The 20,725-nt window shown below is 43.2% G+C and overlaps 1 protein-coding gene across 2 annotated transcripts in view; it reads left to right on the forward strand.

Annotated features, from left to right (window-relative positions):
- Positions 1-20,725, forward strand: part of LOC138288185 (protein NEDD1-like) — a 257,865-nt gene that overhangs the window by 63,296 nt on the left and 173,844 nt on the right. For both annotated transcript variants that reach the window (XM_069229526.1, XM_069229525.1), the window contains exon 5: positions 19,898-20,038. In XM_069229526.1, the coding sequence (XP_069085627.1) occupies positions 19,898-20,038 (141 nt within the window). The remainder of the gene's footprint in view (positions 1-19,897; positions 20,039-20,725) is intronic.

Here is a 20,725-nt window from a genome sequence, read left to right on the forward strand (position 1 = left end):
GAAGGGAGAAACCCAGTCACCCCCCCCCCCCCCCCCCCCCCCCCCCCCCCCCCCACAAAGACCCTATGTAGTGGTCAGGCTCCCTCGCTATGTACCCTGTGGGGGCTGGTCTGACATTTGGCAGGACTGCTTTGGGTACCCTTGTTGGGTCACTGTTGTAAAGATGGCAGACACAACTTTCACAGCTACTATCTTCACATCAATCAATCTATTCTTCAATGGAGTGCGATGAGAAAGGGTCAATCGTGGTTTAATATGCTCATTTGCAACGCAGCACAGTTGGTAATATTGAAAAAATGGTGTCTTTTGCATTTCAAACTCTTCACTAATGAGAGCCAATCTTAGCTGTAATTTTACCCTTCCTTTTGCCCAAACAGCTGCTTCTGATGATCCAAGTTTGCACCAAACCAGTGTTTTCCTGCTTCAGATCCCACCTATTTCTGCAACTATGGAAAAGTCCTTGTCACCATTTAAAAGGGAACCCAGAACTTATGGGTAGTCCCTAACTCTTTTGAATACATTTGATGCAGTCTTTCTGAGGCCTTTTGGTGCCCATCTAGTAGTTTGTAGTGTGGTTAGTTTTACGTATTCATTGCGCTTTAGCTTCAGGCTTTAGGCCTTTGTGCATTTTGCCCTGAATATATTTTATTCATTTGCTGACAGCTTAGAGCCTCTGTGCACTTTGCTCTACATGCTTTTTATTAGGCTTCGTACTGTTATTTTTCAAATAGCCAGTTCTACGGTGTTGTTTTTTATTCATATCACACTGTTTTGCCTACTTCAGCACTGGAGTTCTCCATAACATATTTACTCTGTGCTTCAGTCAAGGATACAGTCTGGTACATTGCCGATAGACGTGGTAAGAGTTTAGACTTGGCATTTCTGCGTAGGGACATTTTGTGATCACGATGACATGTTAGTTATAAAATCACTTCCTTGTCCCAATACACGCAAGAGGGAGATTCCGACCAGGGAACCACAACTTGACGCTGACTGCCTCGTTGCAGATGCTGAACCATGATCACAGGTCTTTGCTCAGGTATGAGGGCTGATATCTCCACAGTGATTCTAATAGGCAAGCTAGAAGCTTAACATGCTGTGCTCTAGATAGAACAAGCAGAGGGAGAGTAGAAACTGTTTGACAATATGATAGCTTTGTTTTTATGTTTTACTCTCCTGGTAACTATTACAATCCTACTGTGTTGTATCGTTCTGGTTATTGCGGCTCAAGCCTTAATATTTAAAATACAGTTGTTTTATTAAAACATTATATAAAACTTATACCGTCTTTGTCATTTGTATATGAGATCATATTGGAAATAAGAGAGTTGGTTTGGATCTGAGTAACCACGACTTCCCTGAGAAGTTCCAAAGATGTCATGCGCTCGGCTGCCAAATCATTCCTTCCACATGGGAGAAATGAGGCACTGCTAGTTAGCCGGAGCAAAAACCGGATTTAGGGTGACAGAGTTCTTTACACGTGGGTCAGACTCAGTCCCCCACACCGTTATCGATCCTGCTACCTAGAAATCCAGTAGTCTCATTTAGAATAATGAGAGCCCACGCGACATGGCGCCGACAACGTTTGGTCTGGCTCTAATGATTAGGTCCGACTGACTCTCTTGGTCTCGTATATATTTTGACTCCTCGGTTCCGTATACGGAGACGTCCGTGGGGCTGAGGGTTTCCGCCGCCACGGCATAGGTGTCCTATTGCTTAGTGGTTGGTTGTTCAAGCTTGAACTTTGAAAGGAAAAAAACCCCGATATTGGTGTGCCTTCTCTGACCTGCAGCCGTTTTTTATAAAATGGCGAATCCTAATGTAGTGAATATAGCCATTAATATGCGTCACCCGCTCACGGGACATCTATTGACACATGGACTGACAGTCCAGGGGAGTCCAGTCACTTTTGTGGTGGACGCCCATGCAGCCTATAGAACGGAACTTTTTTATTCTTGGGTCGCTTTTCCAGCAGTGGATGGGGGAACAAATACTTTTCACGAATACACAGTTGCGAATGTCCCTGGACAATACAGGGCTTACGCTTATTTAGAAATACCTCTATCTTATCAAGAACACCATAATTGGCTTGATGGCGCCCTCCCACACACAATAGCACAAGTTAGGTTAGGTCCACTGAGTAATGATGGTCCTACCTGGCCTTTATTGGCTACATATACACCACATCCTGCGGTTGCTCAATTGGCAGTGGTTGACGTTCGTCGGTTATATACAGAATTAACGGCTACATATAGACGATTAGTTCAGTTTGTGATGCAGACATTAAATACGAATGCAGCGCGTGCTGCTCCAGCGCACCCACAAGCTGTGGTTCCGGGTCTTAATCCGGCCACTGTACACTCAGTTATGGGTAAAGTACCGGCTAAACGAGAGGAGACTCCGTTTTGGCTGGCGCAAAAAATTAATACGCTGGAAGCAGTATTTCCCCATACAGGACCTCAGGATAAACATAACATTTTGACGATGTGTTTGCCGTACGGGATGGTTCCTCCGGTGGACCTTTGTAATACCTGGGGCACGGTGTTTGCCGCGCTCTACACTACGGCACACGGTACACCGACATTAGCTAATTTACCGGATGTACTTAAACAGATTCAGGATGAATATGGGGCTGCCCCTGCCTTGGATTTGGGTATGCAGTTGCTGGGCAATTTTGCCACAGTTTCTTCTATTATTTTGAGTAATCTCAAAGGAGAGGCAGTAGCACTAGCAGTGCGTATTCGTCTTCGGGATGTACTGCTGCTTAATCAGGAGCGGGAGCTTCCGAGAATAATAGCGGAAAAATATTCTAGTATTGGTCGTGATAGCCTGGGGGCTAGACCACAAAAACCCCAGTTACAGGGTAAAAATAATAAAGAAAATGCTAAACAGCAACAACCTGAGGGTTCGAAAAAGCGCTGGGAAAAGAAACCGCAAACACCGAAGAAAGATGGTGGGCAGTCTCCGCAACCGGAGACCCCACAGAATAAGTATAATCTCAGGAATAGGGATACTTTGAAGACGCCTGATAGATATCAATATACTGATACACGCCAATCTTGTTCCTTTCAGGACTCCTCGGAAAAGAGAAGTGAGAGAGGTGGGAGGTCAGAGCGGAGGACGGAGTACGTGAAACCGAGACAGGATTCACAACGCTCAGCGGAGGTTTCTATTAAACAAGAAGAGAAACCGCTGCAACAGAAACAGAAATTTAAAAAGAAGAAAGTGGCAGCTGTCTCAGTTAGACATGCCGCTCAAGAAGAGAGTTCTCTTGACGAACAAGACATGGGCGTTAGCACTGTTAGACAGCGCGGCAGAGGTCACAATAGTTCGCCGGAGTCTTCAAGAGCATCTGGAGGTGAAAGCAACTGATGACTTCATACAAGTCGAGACGGCGGATATGCGTGTCTCTGATAGAGTATATGAAGTGACTCTGCGATTGGAAGGGGACATTGACCGAATTATAAACGCCATTTTTTGGGACCATGTGGTAAAATCATATGATGTTCTGTTGGCCGAACAAGATTGGCCACCTGACTTTGTTCGCGACTGTCCAGTTGGGGAGGAGGTTATTACACCTTCCTTCTCACCTCTTGTTCCGAGAGAACTCGCGGAGTCCTATAGTAAATCATGGGCTCTGGCACAGGCTCCCGCTTTATATAGAAATAACGTGGGGTGGGACAGGCAATCACCTTATCATGTAATTCCAATAAAGGGCGAACCTCAGCCACAACCGCAATATCCTATCAAATTTGAAGCTAGGGCATCGGTTAGAAAAATTCTTACACAATTGGAGTATCAGGGTGTAATTGAGCCCTGTGTCTCGCCGATGAATAATCCCTTGTTTCCGGTTGCTAAACCGGACCATTCATATAGGATAGTGGTGGATTACCGACATTTGAATAGTCATACACGCACATATGCAATACAGAATTCACATAGCGCAGCGCTTATGAATAATATAGTGCGTAAAAAATACAAAACAACATTGGATATCTCAAATGGATTTTTCTGCCAGAATATAGCGCCCGAGAGTCGGGACTATACCTGTTTCAGTGCATTTGGCTCTCAGAAAAAAATTTGTCGTTTGCCTCAGGGGTATATTCGCCCAGGACTGTTTTCGGCTCTTGTAACTGAAATGCTGCATGAGTTCGACCCTGAAGCATTATCATATGTTGATGACATATATCTGACAGATGATGAGATTCTGCAACATCTAAGGCGTGTATCGCGCATTGTTGTGGGGTTTGCTGATATTGGCTATAAGTTTAATTTTAAGAAATCAAAGGTTGCCTTCCTCAGTGTCATTTTCCTGGGATATGAGTTGTCGAGTGAGGGCAAGAGCCTGGCACCACATTTTTTGGAGAAATGTGCTTTATTACAGCCTCCTAATACGGTTCGGAAGCTCCAGTCATTGTTGGGGTTTCAGAAGTTTGGCAGAACTTACATTCCTGATTATGCAACGCGTATAAAACCCTTATACGAGTTGATTCGCCCAAATGTTTCGAGTAAATTTTGGTCGATTGAACATACACACATACTGCGAGAATTACAGAGTGATCTTTTAGCAGTTAAACACTTACACACTCGGGACAATAAGACACATTTAGTGATCAGGGTGATACCTGGGGCTGTTGGGTTTACTTATGTCACCTTTAATGAAGGGGAGACTGTCCCGATTGCATACAAGTCTCACTTGTATTCTGCTGCAGAGCAACGTTTTGCACAAACTGAGAAAATTCTCACTGCAGTACAGATGGCTGTTATTAAAGAAAGACCGCTGGCCCAGGGTCAACGCATAGTTGTCGTTTCCCCGGTTCCGGCCTTAGAGGCTGTTACAAAAGCGAGTGTTCCTAATTCGAAAGCTTTACACCCGCGATGGATACAATGGGCTACGTCTTTGACAGCCACTGATGTAGATTATGTATTTGACCCTAAACTGCAGACTCAAGAATTTCTTCAATACGAAATAGAATACCCTGTTCCTGCTGGTACATTGCCTATTGACCAATATGAAGTGGTCATGTATACTGATGGCTCTGCGCAACCAGCGGTTGGGACTAAACAACAGTATTCTGCTGCATGTGCGGTGGTGAGCGGCACTATGGAGGGGGAGGTGTTCTGCCCCTGACATACTTATACTAAAACCTTGGGAGATTGCACGGCACAGCTGGCTGAGCTCAAAGCTCTATTGTTAGCATTGGAGCACGCGGATCCAGCACTTTTAACCTTGCTGGTCTGTGACTCCTACTACTGTGTGCAGTCTTTCAACGAATATTTACACTATTGGAAGATGGATGGGTTCAGAGATTCTAAAGGCAACACCATTAAGCATAAAATGTTGTGGGGTAAGGTTGCGGATCTGAAGGAAACGCTTCCTAAAGTCCATGTTGTGCATACACTTGGACACCAGCGCGTTGGAATACACGTTGCTGGGAATACTTTGGCTGATGAAGCCGCGAAATCGGCAGTGGCTGTCGCCACTGTGGCCGCAGTGACTCGTTCGAGTTCCAAACCAGACACAGAAATTTCGGCTGCCATAAAAGCTACTGCTGATGGCACGCCCTTTCCTAAAGGATTTCCTTCAAAATATAGTTACTGCTTGAATGGTGCGCTAAATGCTACTGTTACAATTCCAGGCATTGGTGTACGTGAAATTCCCAATAAAATTGAGAGCCCTCGATTGATTTCTGCAGCACATGAGGGGGTGGCTTCTGCACATGCTGGGGTGGCTGCCACAATTTCACTTTTACAGGCTCGTTACTGGTGGCCTGGTCTCTATAAAGAGACGAAGCAGTATGTCCTTTGTTGTGACGTTTGTCAACAAATTAAAGCATCGTCGGCTAGACGCCCGCAGCAGACGCCCCTTCTGATTTCAAACAAACCATTACAGTGTGTGTACTTGGATCATTGTGGTCCGCTGACACCAGATAGTGCATACAAGTATATATTGGTTGCTGTAGATTCGTGCTCCAGATTTGTATGGGTATGGCCACAACGCTCGGCTGACGCTCAAACTGTTATTAAAGATTTGCGCATCTTTGTCGATATATTTGCAGTTGCGGCTTTTCATTCGGACCAGGGCCCTGCTTTTGCCTCTAAGGCATTCAGGGACACCATGGCTTCGTTGGGGGTCCAACTCCAATTCTCGTCTCCATTTCATCCCGAGGGAAATTCTGTCGTGGAGCGTTTAAATCGTGATTTAAAGCAGTCCTTAACGGCCAGAGTTATAGGTACGGGTCGTGGTTGGCTAGCCCACCTATATGGAGTACAGAGAGCACTTAATAACTTGCCTAGAAGGTCACTGGGGGGGTCGTACTTCATATGAGTGCCTGTTTGGAACACGAATGTATGTTCCTGATCTAGATGGTCCTGGTGTGGAGGCAGCAGATACGCCCTTTGACATAAATGATTGTGTCACTGTTTTGCAGGATTTACAACAATTCCGTGAAGATAACTCTTCTGCCAGTGCTGCCTCCTCAGGAATTAAGGATGAGCCAGTAACACCTACTGGTTGGATACCCAGGATTGGGGATCTAGTGCGTGAAAAGGTCGCAGTTAAAAAAGAATTTGGTCCTTCTTATCGAGAACCTGTCCCTGTGTTAGGGGTAAGCGGCACGAGAACTGTGATTTTACCGCTGCTGCGAGGGGCCAAAGGAAATCGCTTTGTTTCCATTGATAATGTCAAGTTACAACATGTGGCCGATTCTGCACAGCAGACCAAGAGGGACACCCAGTAGTTCCGGAATCCCTCTCACTACTGGGGACGAGGTCCCGCTGCAGGTGATTTTCACCGACACTGTTTCTTCTCCGAGCTTGGGGAGGGTGGATGATGATCTTGCGATTGTTTCACCGACGGCGATTAATATGGAATCTTGTGATCAAATTGCTGTACGTTCTACTGACGTTTCTGAACATGTGGTTTATAGCGTGCCACGGCGAGAGCCTCCATCTGCTTCTTCGTTCACAGTTGCACCTTTTGCTAGAACTGCTTCTGGCTGCTTCAAAGACGCTGATAATGATGGGTCCGGCTCCTCGTCTTCGATGTCTTCTGTCCACGGTCCACGACGACTGCTGGGATGGCTTAAACAAACATATTTTGTTTTTCCTTGGAAATATTTTTGGCTGTTTTTGGCCGTGATGACTATTTTATTATGGTTGGGATTTGTGGTTATTTTTTTTCTGATAATACATGGTCATTTTCTTCCTGATCGATCTGACATTGAGCACGTGGAGACTGTGTTAAAACCACATTTTTCGTCTCATATGGTTCGAAGAGACTTGTCCACAGTGAATATTTCTGCTATACCAGTTCCGGATGGAATTGTGTGGGATAAAGTAATGTTTGATATATATGGTCCCACTGAATTGATTCAAATACCGTATGTCCTCAAATTATCAATGAATGCTATTGTTATAACTGGCATTGTTTCTGATGATTGGGATGTGAAGACAGTAGATTCTATGCTATCGGATTTGCAATATTATACTGTCTATGACGATGAAGATGCTTACCAGTTTAGAGATAATCATGGTGACATGTTTTGTTACAACTATTATGGACACCACTTTATTCATAAAGCTAGTAGCCCTAAGCCCATGTTTAATTATGTGCAATGGGAACATTGCTCGACTCCTCCACAAGGGAGTTCAAAAACGTATTCAAAACTGTTGACTTGAAAAGTGTTTGGGGTACGAAAAATTGGCAAATGCAAGGCCAGGGACACGTTATTTAGAGCATGTATTATCCCTGTGCAGATGATTTTCCTCAATGACACAGTACAACAGACTAGCTGTTTGGGCTTAGCGACGATTAGGGAGTTGACTTTGCCTAGTATACCTGTCCCTTCTAAATTAAAAAATTGGCAGCACTATGTAAATGCTACTTTCAGTGACTTTACACATTGGGTCCAGAATGGTACACTTAACACTTCATCGTTACATCCAGGCGGGTGGTTATTATGGCCTGTAGACACTAATATGTGTCATCAACGTTTTGTCACCTCTTCAGGGGGGTTCAGGACTAGTAGGGCAGACCCTCGTTACGTTTCACCAGAACATGCTGATGTTATAACTACATACAGTGTGGGGAAGCTTTGTCAGCAATGGTTGAAGTCATCCACGCTGGATGCAGTTAAGTCACATCTCACGTTACTGTCTAATAATACTGATTTACAAGATTTTTTGTCAGGTCCCAAAGTACCCCGGAAGAAAAGGTTCTTATACAAGGTTTATAATGAGATTTGGAAGCTTTCACAACAAGAGGCTGCAGCCCGGTTGAGGCAGATTGATCAAGAAAATCTGATGCAGACTTTGTCTGTTGTTGATAATGGCATGCATACCCTTTCTGAACGTGTTTACACGATTGACAGCATTGTTTCCTCTGCCATTGACATTATTAAATCGGACATGTCTTCTTTATATCATGGGCAGAGTCAGACGCGGTCCATCATGCAGCTGGGTTGGACTCTTCAGACCTTGAAGGCGGGTCGCGTTCCATGGCAGCACGTTCGTGCCAGAGAGATCTTTATCTCTTTTAATTTGACTCGTCAACAACAACTGATGGCTAAAAAGGAAGCGACATATGTTATGTTAAATATTGAGAAATTAGAGAAACTGCCTTTCACGGTAGCTGAGATTCCGTCAGCTGAATGGTTGATCCATGGGGTTATTAATTTGCCTATCTCTACTTTACAATTTACTTCGTGTTTGAAGCACATTCCGGTGGGTAGATATGAACTATTGGGAGACAGTTACATACACGAGGTGTGGGACCTTCCCTTTCAGTACAGATGTGTTAATGGTTTGAAGGAGGTTTTTCTTAGCGGCAGCGAATGCGAAGCTTCTGTCAGCCATTCAATGGTTTGTAAACAGCTGTCCTTGCACGGGGCGTGTAACGCTTCGATTGCTAACTTAGCTTGTTATCTGAAGGGAGTTCCAGTCCCGGTTATTAAAAACACTTTCCAGGTGCTTTCTAACGGCAGTTACATTGTTCTTAACAGCGAACGCTGCTGTGACATGCGTGCCGGAATAGTTTACATCGTCGTTGTCAACAAGGCCGTTACGTGCTGCGGGAATGTGTTGTTTCCCCCCACTCAATTTAGGGAGGTAGCAGACATCTGGCCTCATATTGCTACTTCCAAGGTTGATTTCGACAAGTTGAGTCGGCTAAAAGCTTTATTGTTTCAAAAGCATGTGGCCCTTACATCTGCTAGCGAGACCTACGCACTTCAGGTGGCAAGGTCATCGGCGGAGATACAGTCCCTTTTGAATACTAACTTTCCGACTCACTTCGGTGAACTTGTGGGACGTATATTTAATGCATCCAGCACCGCTGGTATTGCACATTTTTTCAAAGTCGTTGGTGTTGGTTTTGCTCATACCTTCTCTTCCATATTCGGTTTGATACCTTCGGCTATACATTCTATTTTCGGAAGCATTTTTGGGGGTTTCCCGATTACTTTGGCTTTATTGGCTGGAGTCTTGCTGTTGTTGCTATTTTTTCGCAATGGCTGTCCCGTCACGACGAGATCATGTATTGCTGCTCCCATCAGCGCAGCTGTGTCGTGAACGCATGATGCAGCATTTTGGAGCAACTGTCCTGGGACATTTGGAGTGCGACTGGTCTCTGTCATTCAGACCGGTTTTGGATTGTGTGCAACCCGTGTTTCGATGCCTTTGGTGCTTGTTTGAACATGCACTGGCTCTCTGTCTCTCATTGCAGCGCCCTCCAATGGTCGATACTGATCTGTTGATGTTCCCGATTAGGGCTCATTCCCAGACTTGTGCACTACGGATGCGCTTGCTTCGTGAGGCAGTTTATGAGATTCCCTTCCTGGAGGAAGATGGTTTTGTCTCTTTCATAGGCCCTGCACGGGGTGCCGCCCTGAATGGTTTTGGGGCTTTGGATCACACCTGCTCCATGGTACTTTGTGGCGTGGATCTTCCGATATTGACATATATCGAAGTGGAGGAACTCCTGCGTTCTATTGCTTCTATCTGACGATTGGATTTTTACGAAATTGACACTATATTGAATTTGGTTTTATGTTCACATGTTACCTAAATTTATGACTTTGTTGTCTTCTCACCTTGTCGAAATACTTGTTTTAGGTATTGTTTATATTTAGGGCATCCTTTTATATTATTGGAACCACTTGCTACCGACAAGGGGAGGGTGTAGTGTGGTTAGTTTTACATATTCATTGCGCTTTAGCTTCAGGCTTTAGGCCTTTGTGCATTTTGCCCTGAATATATTTTATTCATTTGCTGACAGCTTAGAGCCTCTGTGCACTTTGCTCTACATGCTTTTTATTAGGCTTCGTACTGTTATTTTTTAAATAGCCAGTTCTACGGTGTTGTTTTTTATTCATATCACACTGTTTTGCCTACTTCAGCACTGGAGTTCTCCATAACATATTTACTCTGTGCTTCAGTCAAGGATACAGTCTGGTACATTGCCGATAGACGTGGTAAGAGTTTAGACTTGGCATTTCTGCGTAGGGACATTTTGTGATCACGATTACATGTTAGTTATAAAATCACTTCCTTGTCCCAATACACGCAAGAGGGAGATTCCGACCAGGGAACCACAACTTGATGCTGACTGCCTCGTTGCAGATGCTGAACCAAGATCACAGGTCTTTGCTCGGGTATGAGGGCTGATATCTCCACAGTGATTCTAATAGGCAAGCTAGAAGCTTAACATGCTGTGCTCTAGATAGAACAAGCAGAGGGAGAGTAGAAACTGTTTGACAATATGATAGCTTTGTTTTTATGTTTTACTCTCCTGGTAACTATTACAATCCTACTGTGTTGTATCGTTCTGGTTATTGCGGCTCACGCCTTAATATCTAAAATACAGTCGTTTTATTAAAACATTATATAAAACTTATACTGTGTTTGTCATTTGTATATGAGATCATATTGGAAATAAGAGAGTTGGTTTGGATCTGAGTAACCACGACTTCCCTGAGAAGATCCAAAGATGTCATGCGCTCGGCTGCCAAATCATTCCTTCCACATGGGAGAAATGAGGCACTGCTAGTTAGCCGGAGCAAAAACCGGATTTAGGGTAGACAGAGTTCTTTACACGTGGGTCAGACTCAGTCCCCCACACCGTTATCGATCCTGCTACCTAGAAATCCAGTAGTCTAATTTAGAATAATGAGAGCCCACGCGACAAGTTGTTGTTAGTGTTGAACACAATAACAATGGTCTGAGTTTTCTTCCACTACGTAATGTAGAAGTAAGGCTTAGTTGACATTCTTTAGCTTTGTTTCACAGAGTACGTTTCAGCTTTCTGTTAAAATGATTTAGTTGTATATTTGCCTTCTTCGTAATGTCTGATTAGAATCTCAGTGTCTAACCTAAAGCTATTGTATTACTGAGTTTGAGATTTTGTTTGTTCTGTTTAAAGGATGTTATTCTTCTTATCGGGAAACAATCACACAAAGCACTAAGACATACATGTTTCGTAGTTGACAAGTGTTGTGTGTTACAGTGTCTGTCTACATAGTCCTGAATGTAATTATATCTATTATATATTATATCACTAACACTAACAACTACCGAAATCACATGCATTTCTGCATTTGTGGGAAACTAGTGAAACTTTAGCACACTGTGATCACATACCTGTTTTCCTTGGCTTTATTCCTGTGTGACAAAGGGGTAGTTATCACCCATATGTTGTAGAATAGGCATCGCTTCATTGGAAAGCCCAGTCCATGGAGGGAGTTGTTTGGGCAGAAGTGATACTCGTTGCTACATTAACGCAGCTTGCTGCTGCTCCTCCCTGTTCTCCTGCCCCTTCATCCTGTTCTCCATCTGTCCCTCTTCATTGCATGCAGTAAGTGATAAAACAGCAATGGCCTATGCCAGATGCAGGAAGAAGGTGGAGCAAAGTCTGGACCGGGCAAACCAAGGGGCACATAGCTTCCAGAGCTCAACTGGGCCTCACAGTAGCCACCCCACAGTAAGCAACATGGAGGCATTTAATGTGTTCAACAGCTAGCTGTGTATCCGAAGAGCCCTACTTGCAGTTACAGAGATTCAACACTACACAGGGCTTGCTGGTGGATGCTTGTAAAGTGTTAAGGGGAGGACATGCTCTCTGAAGTATGAATGAGAGGCTCATTCCTAGTGCCTGACTCTTCTGATATATACCCCCTTGCAGAGGCAGAATCCCATGTAGAGTTCTGAGATGCATTAGTGTGAGGCTGTGTTTGTGATGTACCACCTGATCTGATGTAGCTTCTGCCTGCAGAACTATGCTTCAGGTCTTTTTTCCAGTGAAATGCTGATGGACACGGATGGATACCTCAATGTGATCTCTAGTTACTGGGATAATCATACTTGTGGAAGGGCTTCACATTCAGTGATTTCTTTATATCAAGCCATGCTGTGCAAGAATTCATTGAATCAGCTACGTTTACACTGTGTTTTGCAGTGTGCAGAGTTCCCTTAACTGTGAGTGGTCAAGGGCTTAAGTTACAATTCCTCCTCAACGCATTTTTGTTTCGTCTCTAGATCTACTTTCCCCTGTTAAATATCATAACATTGTTGTTCGAGTAAATGTCTGGGCTCAGACCACTCTGTTATGAATTGTTTCTTCTTCTAAAGACCAATCCATGTCCTCCAGCCGATTCCTATAAAGGCAAAATCACAACTCACAAGCACTCCAAATGTTGTTTGGTGTTGTCACTTTCACTCAGATATAACAGTTGAATTACGTTTTCAAGAATTAAATATTAAGTCATATTTGCCTGTTAAAAAACTAATGAGCTATTTGTGTGCCGCTTTAAAATCTATTTTTTTAGAAATGGGGTCTCTAGTTGGCAGTTGGTTTGCACCTTGTGCCTGTTTGACTGTACCTTGGAATATATGAATATCAATCCGAATAAAAGACCCACTGGAACACCAAGTGATTGATTGATTGATTGATTTATTAACTACATTACAACTTACAAGCTTTTACTAATGGTTTTCACTTCTGTACATTGTTGAGTGCTGTGGTCATTTCTTGTTCATATTTGCACCCTGTCCAAGCAGGGATCCTTATTCTAGTCAGGATAAGGGAGGTAGCCGCTCAGAAAACCCCTGCTCACCCCCTTGGCAGCGTGGCATGAACAGTCAGGCTTATCTCAGAAGCAATGTGTAAGAGAGATAGGCCTTGCACAGTGAAAACCGAATTTGGCAGTATTTCACTGTTAGGACATGTAAAACACACTAGTATATATCCTACCTTAACCATACACTGCACCCTGCCCCTGGGGATACCTAGGGCCTACCTTAAGGGTGCCTGACATGAAATAAAAGGGAAGGTTTAGGCATGGCAAGTGGGTACACTTGCCAAGTCGAATTGACAGTTTAAAACTAGACATACAGACACTGCAGTGGCATGTCTGAGCCATGTTTACAGGGCTACTAATGTGGGTGGCACAACCAGTGCTGCAGGCCCACTAGTGGCATTTGATTTACAGGCCCTGGGCACCTCTAGTGCACTTTGCTAGGGACTTACCAGTAAATCAAATATGCCAATCAAGGATAAACCAATCCACAGTACAATTTACACAGAGAGCATAGGCACTTTAGCACTGTTTAGCAGTGGTAAAGTGCCTAGAGTCCTAAAGCCAACAAAAACTGGTCAGAAAAATTAGGAGGAAGAAGGTAAAAAAGTTTGGGGATGACCCTGCAAAAAGGGCCAGGTGCATCAATATTGTTCATTTTGTTTTACCTGTGTCAAATAGCAAAGAACGCAGAGTACTTTAGAGACTAACATTTTAATTGTTCCGATTTAATAGACATTCTTTAAAGACTGTGACTACAATATTTGTCAGTAATAATTTTAGCTATGCATCTTAATGAACTCCTTACTTCTCTTCTCAGTAGTAAACACCAGGAACACTTGTGTGTGCATTAAAACCCTTCCTATGCTTTTAACTCTTGTACAGCTCTGAATATTTGCACTGGCACTCAGGTCACATAGTATTAATGAAATGCTTAACCCATCCTTTGTAATATATCAGTTGCTTATTTTTACTTCTTTACCAGTTATTGTTGTATTGAGGTCTTGTGGTTTTCAGTCTCCAATTATTAGACTCCAATGTGACCTCTAAAATAAGTGAAATATGCTTAACAAAGTGTACAGAGCTTGTATGGCAAATGTGAGTTCCTATACAGGATCAACAGGTTTGTAGTTGCATTGCAATTGATTTTGGAATCTGTCACTTAGAGATTTCCGCTGTTTAAGGGTTGATGTTGGGAGTTATGCCTTGACCTGAGGGATATCCCAAAGGTTACAGTATTTGTATGGAAGATGTTCAAAGCTTGAAGCTTTTCAGTCACCCTAGTAGGTAGACCCTGATAATTTTTGCATGAGAGGAGGAGAAACTCAGTGTTTTGAAGGTTCATTTGAAACTTTATCTGTGACACTCAGAAACCAACTAGATAAGCATGAGGCAGAATTGCCAGTACTTTCTTTTCCATCTTTTTGGTGCAGCTAATGTCCTCTGCATACAGGTGGAAAAAAATATAAAGCTTGGATAAGATTTCTGTTGGCTAGATTTTAAACCGTTTTAGGATGTTTCCTTCAAAGTAACGCCTGTTACTCAGTGTGTTGACAGGGTAAATAATAGGATGGTTGGTTGAAGGTCTCAAAGGCTGCAGAACATTTTAGCGGTGTTAACATGAAAGCTTCTCCTTCATCAGATATGCGGAATACCTCATTCATGGTTTATTGTCCATGGCACGAGTGGAATTATCTTTGCAACTTATGTTTGATACAAATTCTTCTATCTTAGTAGCAACACATTTTACTTTGCTTTGACAAGGAAAGGTAGCCCAGTAATTGGTAGTTCTCAAGAAGATCTGGTTTGGCATTGTGTTGTTTAATTAAGGACTGAATGCCATTCAAGTCTCTGGAAAATATCTTGTTTAATGGAAAGTGGTAATAATGTCAGATCATGCTGGTAAGAGGACATTAAAGTAACCCTTTGTAAGTACCAGGGGGATAGAATCAGAAGAACTGCAGTGTTTGACATTTTTGATGCAATTTTTAAGGTTGTTCTAAGAGATGAAACTAAATGAAGACCAACTTAACCCCTAAGGTGCCCAGGACGAGCTGGTCTCGTCCTCGGCTACGGTTGCCGGGTGCCGAGGGGGAGACCAGCTCGTCCTGCTATGTTCCCCCGGGGGAGCGCTAGAGCTCCCACAGATCACCAAACACCCCCTCCCCTGGGCAGAGATGGAAGGGGAATCGCTTCCCCTTCCAACCCCGCCCCCACCTGGCCCCCGTGGCGTCTGGTGACGTCAGCGCGCTAACGCACGCTGACCTCATCAGAGGCCTTCCCCTCTGCTCTGGAAGCTCAGCAAAAGCATTTCTCCTCCGATCATGTGGAGAGGGCAGAGAGGCAGGAAAGGAGAGGAAAGGTCTTTCCTCTCCTTTCATGTCTCTCTGAGCATTTCTGCTGCCTGATCACGATGCGATTGTGCAGCAGAAATGCCACTAGACACCAGGGATTTTTTATTTTTTTGTGTTTATGAAATAAGAGGAGCAGCTCCTTGGGCAAGGGCCATTCCTCAGGGGGGCAATTTATTTCTAGGCTATTTCTGCCCCCCTCCCCCCGGGGGGCAGATCGGCCTATTATAATTAGGCCGACCTGTCCCCAGGGGGGGCAAAAACCCCTAGACACCAGGGATTCTTTTTTTCGTTTGTTTTTGTTTTTATTTGTATGTGGGGAGCGACCCCTTAGGCAAGGGTCGCTCCCCTGGGGGCAAAATTAATCTTAGGCCGTTTCTGCCCCCCTAGGAGGCAGATCGGCCTATTTTTATCAGGCCAATCTGCCTCCAAGGGGGGCAGAAACCACTAGACACCAGGGATTGTTTTTGTTTTGTCAGTTTCACATGAGGGGAGCGACCCCTTAGGCAAGGGTCGCTCCGCTGGGGGCAAATTTGTTTTAGGTCATTTCTGCCCCTCTTGGGGCAGAAAGCCCACCAGAGACCAGGGGAGATTTACTTTTTTTTATTTTTTATAAGAGGGTGAGGGTATGGCCATACCCTCACCCCAAATAAATGGGGCCAAAGTTTTTCTGCCCACCAGTGGGCAGATGGGGCAATTACACCTGATCCACACCCCGGGGGGCAGAAGGTCCACTAAATGCCAGTGAATTAAATAAAAACAAAAAATAGTGTGGTGGTGGTGGCTACCAACCAGTATGGGCATGGTTATGCCCCCACCCCAACTAAAGGGGTGACAGTCTTTCAGCTCCCCCCGCATACTAAAACATCTTATCCCACGGCAAGCAAGTGGACATTTGATTATTTGGGGTTTTGGTTTTACATTTGGACCATGAGAGCTTGGCTAACTCTCAAAATCGTCCTACTTGGAATGGTGAGGGCTGCACTTTTTGGACTTTGGGATGCTGCCATGTAGAAAAATCCACAAGACCTAGACACATCTGAAAACTAAACATTTGGGTGATTCCAAGGTGGTGTCCTTCACATGCAGCCCACACCATTTTCTTATCCACAATGCCCTGCAAACCTCCAACTTAGCTTGTAATCACACATTTTTTCCCCATTTTTGTGATGGAACCTTCCGGAATCTGCAGGAATCCACAAAATTCCTACCACCTAGCATTGTCTCATCTATACCGCTGCACTTTTGGACCCACTTTGGTTCCCCCTCAATTTCGACATGTTTTTGTCTCTTCCCTGTTACAAGCACTTGGCCCACCTACACAATTGAGGTATCATTTTTACCAGGAGATTGAGGGGAGTGTTGGGTGGTAGGAAATTTTTCCTGGTGCGGTGATCCCACACAGAAATGTGGGAACATTTTTATTTTTATTTATTTTTTAGCTAAATTTGCGGTTTGCTGAGGGTTTTGCGTAAGAAAACATTGGGAGATACACGCAGGTCACACCTCCCCCGACTCCCTCAGGTGTCTGGTTTTCAGAAATGTCTGGGTTTGGTTGGTTTCCCTAGATGGTTGCTGAGCCCAGGACCAAAAATTTAGGTGCCCGCCCCCCGCAAAAACAGGTAGCTCTGTATTTGATCATTTTGATGTGTCCAGATAGTGTTTTTAGGCATTTCCTGTTGCGAGCACAAGGCCTACCCACACAAGTGAGGTATAATTTTTTTATTGGGAGACTTGGGGGAACGCTGGGTGGAAGGAATTTTGTGGCTCCTCTCAGATTCCGGAACTTTCTGTCACCGAAATGTGAGGAAAAAGTGTTTTTGTAGCTAAACTTTGAGGTTTTCAAAGGATTCTGGGTAACAGAACCTGGTGAGAGCCCCGCAAGTCACCCCATCTTGGATTCCCCCAGGTCTCTATTTTTAAAAAATGCGCAGGTATTGTAGGTTTCCCTAGGTGCTGACTGAGCTAGAGACCAAAATCCACAGGTAGGCACTTTGCAAAAAACACCTCTGTTTTCTTTGGGAAAATGTGATGTGTCCACGTTGTGTTTTGGGGCATTTCCTGTCGCAGGTGCTAGGCCTACCCACACAAGTGAGGTACAATTTTTATCGGGAGACTTGGGAGAACATAGAATAGCAAAACAAGTCTTATTGCCTCATGTCTTTCTCTAAAAATTTTTCCTTCCAAATATAAGACAGTGTGTAAAAAAGACGTCTATTTGAGAAATGCCCTGTAATTCACATGCTATTATGGGCACCCCGGAATTCAGAGATGTGCAAATAACCACTGCTTCTCAACACCTTATTTTGTGCCCATTTTGGAAATACAAAGGTTTTCTTGATACTTATTTTTTACTCTTTATATTTCAGCAAATGAATTGCTGTATACCCGGTATAGAATGAAAACCCACTGCAAGGTGCAGCTCATTTATTGGCTCTGGGTACCTAGGGCTCTTGATGAACCTATAAGCCTTATACATCCCCGCAACCAGAAGAGTCCAGCAGAATTAACAGTATATTGCTTTAAAAAAATCTGACATTGCAGGACATTTACAGAGTAGAACATAGAAACAAATGGCTGTTTTTTTCACCTCAATTTCAATATTTTTTTATTTCAGTTGTTATTTTCTGTAGGAAACCCTTGTAGGATCTACACATATTACCCATTGCTGAATTCAGAATTTTGTCTACTGTTCAGAAATGTTTAGGTTTCTGAGATCCAGCATTGGTTTCAAACCCATTTCTGTCACTGACTGGAAGGACGCTGAAAGCACAAAAAATCATAAAAATGTCCCAGTCAAATGCCAAAATTGTGTTGAAAAATTGGGTTTTCCGATTCAAGTCTGCCTGTTCCTGAAAGCTGGGGAGCTGGTGATTTTAGCACCGCAAACCCTTTGTTGATGCCATTTTCAGGGAAAAAACCGTAAGCGTTCTTCTGCAGCCCTTATTTCACTTTTTTTTTTTTTTTTTAAACAAAAAAAATGAAAGTTTCATTGTATTTTGGCTAATTTCTTGGTCTCCTTCAGGGGAACCCACAAAGTCTGGGTACCTCTAGAATCCTTAGGCTGTTGGAGAAAAAGGACGCAAATTTGGCGTGGGTAGCTTATGTAAACAAAAAGTTATGAAGGCCTAAGCGTGCCCTGCCCCAAATAGCCAAAAAAAGGCCTGGCACCTGAGGGGGGAAAAGGCCTGGCAGCGAAGGGGTTAATGACCATACTATCTTTATAGATTATATTTTACCAGGTTTTGAATGGAGGAGAGGGAGCAGATGTTTTACTGGTCATGTATGGTTTTGATCAGCTCCCTATGTCTCTTCCCGGCGTTTTAAAGTTTTGATATGAAGACCAAGGGCTTGGCCTGCATAAAAAGATTTTGTAAGCATTTCTATAAAATTGTAATTTTCCAGGTTAGAGTGAGATATTGAGTTCTCCCATTTAATTGTAGTCGTATTTTCTGGCATTTTTTTCTTTCTAATAATGTAAACACATTTTGCGCTCATTATGATGCTGGTCATGAGGCAGGTTTTGGAGTTGTAGGGGGTGAGGTGGAGGGGAAAAGGTGCCTTCAGAAGGATATGAGCTGTGTCTAGTTGTTGAGTACATTATCTACTTCATGGCAACCCAATTAATCTCCATGTGTAAACATATATTTCTAAGTGAATGATCCTACTACTAAATGATTTAACCCAACATTTCAAACTGCCATATCTATCCTTGATCTAGTGATCTAAAAAAACTGGAGTATAGTCAAAGTGACAAAGCCCTCTGGATCTGATCAGATCGCACCCTCATCATTTTTGACATCCCTCCATCCTAAAATAGAACTGAAGGTACTAAAAACTGATAGTGGTTTATAGATGCTTCTATATCTCTATCTCTATGATTTGTGGTTCATAATTTGGAAAAGCATTGACTGCACCCCTTAACCTGCTAAGCTGTATGATGTTGAACTAAGATGCCAAAATCAAGCATAGGGGCATCAATGTGACAGCATTTTGGTTCACCAGTTAAGAAATGTGCCTCTTTGCAGTAATTGTCTTCCCTCCAAAATTGCCATGTGTCATATCTCACTGTACTCAGCACAAAAGGGGCAACTTTTCGACCAATAAGTGTTGGAAACAGTCAAAATCATCTCCTCCTAGACCATGGCACTTTCTTCCAAGGTGCTGTGGGACTAGACTTAACCATTTTGTCTGAATTGTGGACCTTAGGTTCAGTGGAGGATGGGGGGGAGCTCATTGAAGCAGGACCTGATTATGAAGTTCACTAAATCATGTTATCTGATATGCAGCTGATCTGAGACACTTCATTTGATAAATGTCACTTAACATCAAGGGAATAGAGTGTTCAGGGCAGAGTTCTCATGTCGATTTGGTAGCCTTCGTAGCTTGCAACTCTGCTCTCAGACTCCAGTGTTTCTAAAGCCATCAGGAGTCCTGTTTTTCGATTTTAGCTAAATATGTATTTGTTTTCCCCAGGATCACAAGGACGAGGTAACCTGTGTAAGATTTAATGGAAATGATGGGTACATCGCTTCTGGCTCTACAAGTGGTGAAATTATTCTTCACAGTGTCACCACCAATTTGTCAAGTGCTCCTTTTGGTCATGGCAGCACACAGGTAATATTTATTGAATGTCTTCAAGATACGTATCCAGACATTGTCTGAGTGTGGTTTGAATTAGATCTGGGGCAGTCTGGCATTTCTTAGAGTAGTCACCTTTAACTTATGCTTTCCAGCAACGTCTCTAGGTGCTGCTGAAGGCTTCAACACTAAACACTAAATGTAAAAAGGTACATGGAATCAATTTTATATGTTTTTTTCATCCTAGTTAGAAGCCACAGTAAATTTCAGATTGCTTTATAAAGCAACATAATGTATTTGCTGTTTGACAATATTTCATTCAAATTGCTGAATGTGATAGTTTGCTTAATTTCTCTGGTGCCAAACATAGAACAAATTTTTGGGCAAACAAAATACTTTTATCTTTGCTCGGTTCAGATTTGTTAAGGCCATTATTCTTGCTTTCTTAATATATTTAGATTTTAAATTTTTGTTACAATCCAAAAGTTATTTATCTTTGTCACTCTTTTGCAAGGTCATGAAACTTATGCTTCAGAATATACAAAACAATAAGCGAGAAGTTGAAACTAGTAAATGAAAGATCATGAGAACAAAGTGAAGTTAAATGTTGGCCTACTTCGCTGGTGGGTTTATTTACAGTGTGTTTGAGAGGAGGGGCTAGAGAGTAGATAGTTAATAAAGAACACATTTTTCCCTGGGTATTTTTCCCCATGTCTCAACGGT

Source organism: Pleurodeles waltl, chromosome 4_1 (genome assembly GCF_031143425.1).
Source record: "Pleurodeles waltl isolate 20211129_DDA chromosome 4_1, aPleWal1.hap1.20221129, whole genome shotgun sequence".
In the NCBI taxonomy this organism is placed as follows: Eukaryota; Metazoa; Chordata; class Amphibia; order Caudata; family Salamandridae; genus Pleurodeles; species Pleurodeles waltl.